The 3,488-nt window shown below is 36.2% G+C and overlaps 1 protein-coding gene across 1 annotated transcript; it reads left to right on the forward strand.

Moving 5' to 3' along the window:
* Positions 1-1,618: 1,618 nt before the first annotated feature.
* LOC122928358 (olfactory receptor 5F1-like) lies at positions 1,619-2,506 on the forward strand. Its single transcript, XM_044281128.1, has one exon. It carries the CDS (start codon positions 1,619-1,621, stop codon positions 2,504-2,506), a length of 888 nt encoding a protein of 295 aa, XP_044137063.1.
* Positions 2,507-3,488: the final 982 nt, after the last annotated feature.

Below are 3,488 nucleotides of genomic sequence, written 5' to 3' on the forward strand. Positions count from 1 at the left end.
ATGATAAATCTTGCCCGATATCTTTAAAAAAATAAAAGTGTGCCTTTGTTTTCCACGATTCATTGATATGATATAAAAAGTTGTAAACAAAAGCATCTACATGAAAAGTATCAAGTTAAATCTCTTATGGGATTTTGAGAAAGTAAAGAATCTAGGCTAAATTGCTCCCATCAGGTTGATGCTTTCCCTTGGGTTATGTCTTATAAGGCATGGTTAATTGCTAAGATCAAATGCATTTGCAGGGCACTATCTTTCTGCACTCACCATAGAAACTGAGTACATATAGCAAGAATTAGAAATATGGGAAGAAGGTAAAACTGTTAATGTTTTCTGAAGCTGTATCTAATATAAGAAAAATCGGAAAGAGGTTATCTCACCCAATTTAAGATGTCAGAACATTTGTCTGATACTTAGATGGATGCGTAGGTTTTCAAGAGGAATGGATTTATGAAAAAACCTTTTAATATGTTTTTAATAGTGTAACTGTCATGTTTTTTTTTCCTTTCTAATGTGTAGTGACAGTGATAAGGAACATTTTTTTATACATTTATTTAGTGAATTTGTACATTTATAGGAGAAAACTTGCCCAGAACTGTCCCATAGCAGCACTCTCTAAATGAGCTTTGCTAAGGCATATCCATGTTACAGTACAGTACAATATAGTCATTATATAACTCTCCTTATATAAAGTAGAATAGTTTTTCCCTGTTCCCTGCATTCACAATAGCGAGTGCTTACTGTTCGCTGTCAAGTATCTCCCGGTGGAATCACTCATTGTCAGTGTTGGTCATGCTGATCAGTAAGAAATAGCAGGGAGACAAACATATAATTAGGATCTACAGTATATGTGGACATACTGTACACTATGTAAGAGACCAGTGAGGGCAGCAGGCCAGTCCAGCCCGTCTTCACAGTCAGTACTCACTGGAGAATATGACTTAACAACGCTTATTTAGAGAGAGCTGCCAGTGACATTTCTGGGGCAGTTTTCTCCTATAAATTTACATCAGTAAAAAAAGAAAAAAATGTTCTCTATCACTGTACCTTCACTCTAGAAAAAAAAAAAAAAAAAGTCATGCCAGTTACAATTTAAGAAGCTGTCACATTTTATCATGTCCACCTGAAAAGGATTCCATAGGATCTAAGTATAACTGGCATCTAGTTACATGATTTTTCATTTTCAAATGAAAAATGTTAAATTCTTAACAATGTACGGTATGTATATCCATGCTATTGTTTTAAGTACAGTGTATAATTAAGGATCTAGCCACATAAACAGAAATACTGCAGATTCCTTACAAAAAAATATGTAGCATTTAACAAAAGCAGGAAAATGTTCACAACTAATCTGCTCATAACTTGACAATAGTTGCAGAATTCAGATTGCCGCTGTGGATTTCACCTTTTGTAATGCAGACAGTGAAATCTGCAGTAAATACACAGCTAAATCTGCAGCAAAATCCACATGAATTTGTAGCAGATTTTCCTCAACTAAATATGCCATGTTAGGCCAAAACTAACTCGTATTCTCTTCCTTAGAATTGAAGACTCCAGATTACAAACAGGGAATGCTGAAAATGTAACTTCAGTTCATGACTTTGTTCTCAATGGCTTCATAATGCCTCCAGGATTCCAAAATATCCTCTTTGTGGTATTTTTTGTTATCTATGTTTGTACAGTTATTGGAAATGTCTTGGTTATATTGATAATCTTCTTGGATACTACTCTTCACAAGCCCATGTATTTCTTCCTAGCCAACCTATCCCTCATAGAAATATTTTATTCTACAAGTGTGAGTCCAAATAATTTAAAGAATTTTCTCAGTGAGGACAGAACTATTTCCTTTGTGAGCTGCTTTACCCAAGCGTATTTCTTCGTTGCGTTAGGGGTTTCAGAGTGTGTCCTCCTCTCTGCTATGGCTTATGACAGGTACATTGCTATATGTCAGCCCTTGTTATACTCGGTACGTATGAATCCTAAATGCTGTTTACAGCTAGTTATGTTCTCTTTGACTATGGGGTTTCTAAATTCGCTTATACACACTGTTTCCATAGCTACATTACGCTTCTGCAAGGATCGTATAATCCAAAATTTTTTCTGTGATTTTCCACAAATTCTGAAACTTGCCTGCACGGATGCTAAACTTCATGAGTTAGCATCAAATTTAGTTGGAGGATCTGTCATACTTGGTAGCCTTATTTTTACACTTGTTTCCTACATTTGTATTCTCAGAGCTGTGTTTAGCATCCAAAGTTCACATGGAAAACACAAAGCATTTTCTACTTGTGGGTCTCATCTTATGGTGGTCACCATTTTCTATGGGACTATCATTCTAAATTATATGATACCTGTATCAATTTCTTATAATTTACAAAACAAAGTGATCTCTGTAATGTATGGAGTTATGACTCCTTTTATTAATCCCATAATCTACAGTTTTAGGAATGCAGACTTTATGAAAGCTATTAACAAAATAATTGTTGAGAAAAAGAAAAGGATCATTTAAAGAGGATCTTTTGACAGGTTTTACATGTATCTTTAGTTTAATATGTATCTTAGACCTAATGAGACTGGAGTACTTACCGTACATTCAAAATCTATGTTAGAATGGCTGTATAGTCCTTATTGAATACTTTCTTGCTTGATTTTAAAATTATCCCATTAGAAGTTCAGATCTAGCATCAGCCTCATCAGGTATAAGAGATCTATTTAAAGTGGTTGTGTCACTTCAGCAAATGGCATTTATCATGTAGAGAAAGTTAATACAAGGCACTAATTAATGTATTGTGAGTGTCCATATTGCATCCTTTGCTGGCTTAATTTATTTTTCTATCACATTCTACACTTCTCATTTCCAGGGGTTACGACTAGAGATGAGCGAATTTCTAAAAAATTTGCTGTAAAGCCGAGCCGCGCCTACTCTTACTGGGAGCAGCCAAATTGCAGGGTGGGTGGTTTCTCCCCACGTTCCAGGCCGGGTCTTGGTTTGGACTAAAAAACACAGGCAGCAGTGTCAGGTGGTGAGAATTTACTCCTCTCTGACAGTGAAGCTCTGTCAGTCTCTGTGTTGGGACCTAGGAGTTTGGGCTTGGGTAAAGGCCTGCTACCTTATTGGCGTGAGAGCAGGCGGTTTCTGCTATGTCCAAGGACTTCTGCATTGCTGCATGGTGTGAACAAACACCAGACTCAAGGTGACTGTTTTCCTTGAAACTGACTTTTTGTTTTGCTTATCCTTATGTGTGAATAAACACCGAACTGTTTAAATTAAAAACGTTGTCGTTGCCTCTATACTGCAACCGCAAGCCTGTCTAACAAAGGAAATCACCACACTGCATATAAAGCTATTCTAATATTCTGCAGTGGCAACCATTTTCTCCAGTCTCAGGAGATTTATACCAGCTTAAAAAATGTAGTATAAGTGACCCACGCTGGTATTTGTGAATAATACAATTCCGATTTTCGCAATCAAGAATATAATCTCAAATTCG

The sequence above is a fragment of the Bufo gargarizans genome, chromosome 1 (genome assembly GCF_014858855.1).
Source record: "Bufo gargarizans isolate SCDJY-AF-19 chromosome 1, ASM1485885v1, whole genome shotgun sequence".
Taxonomy (NCBI): domain Eukaryota; kingdom Metazoa; phylum Chordata; class Amphibia; order Anura; family Bufonidae; genus Bufo; species Bufo gargarizans.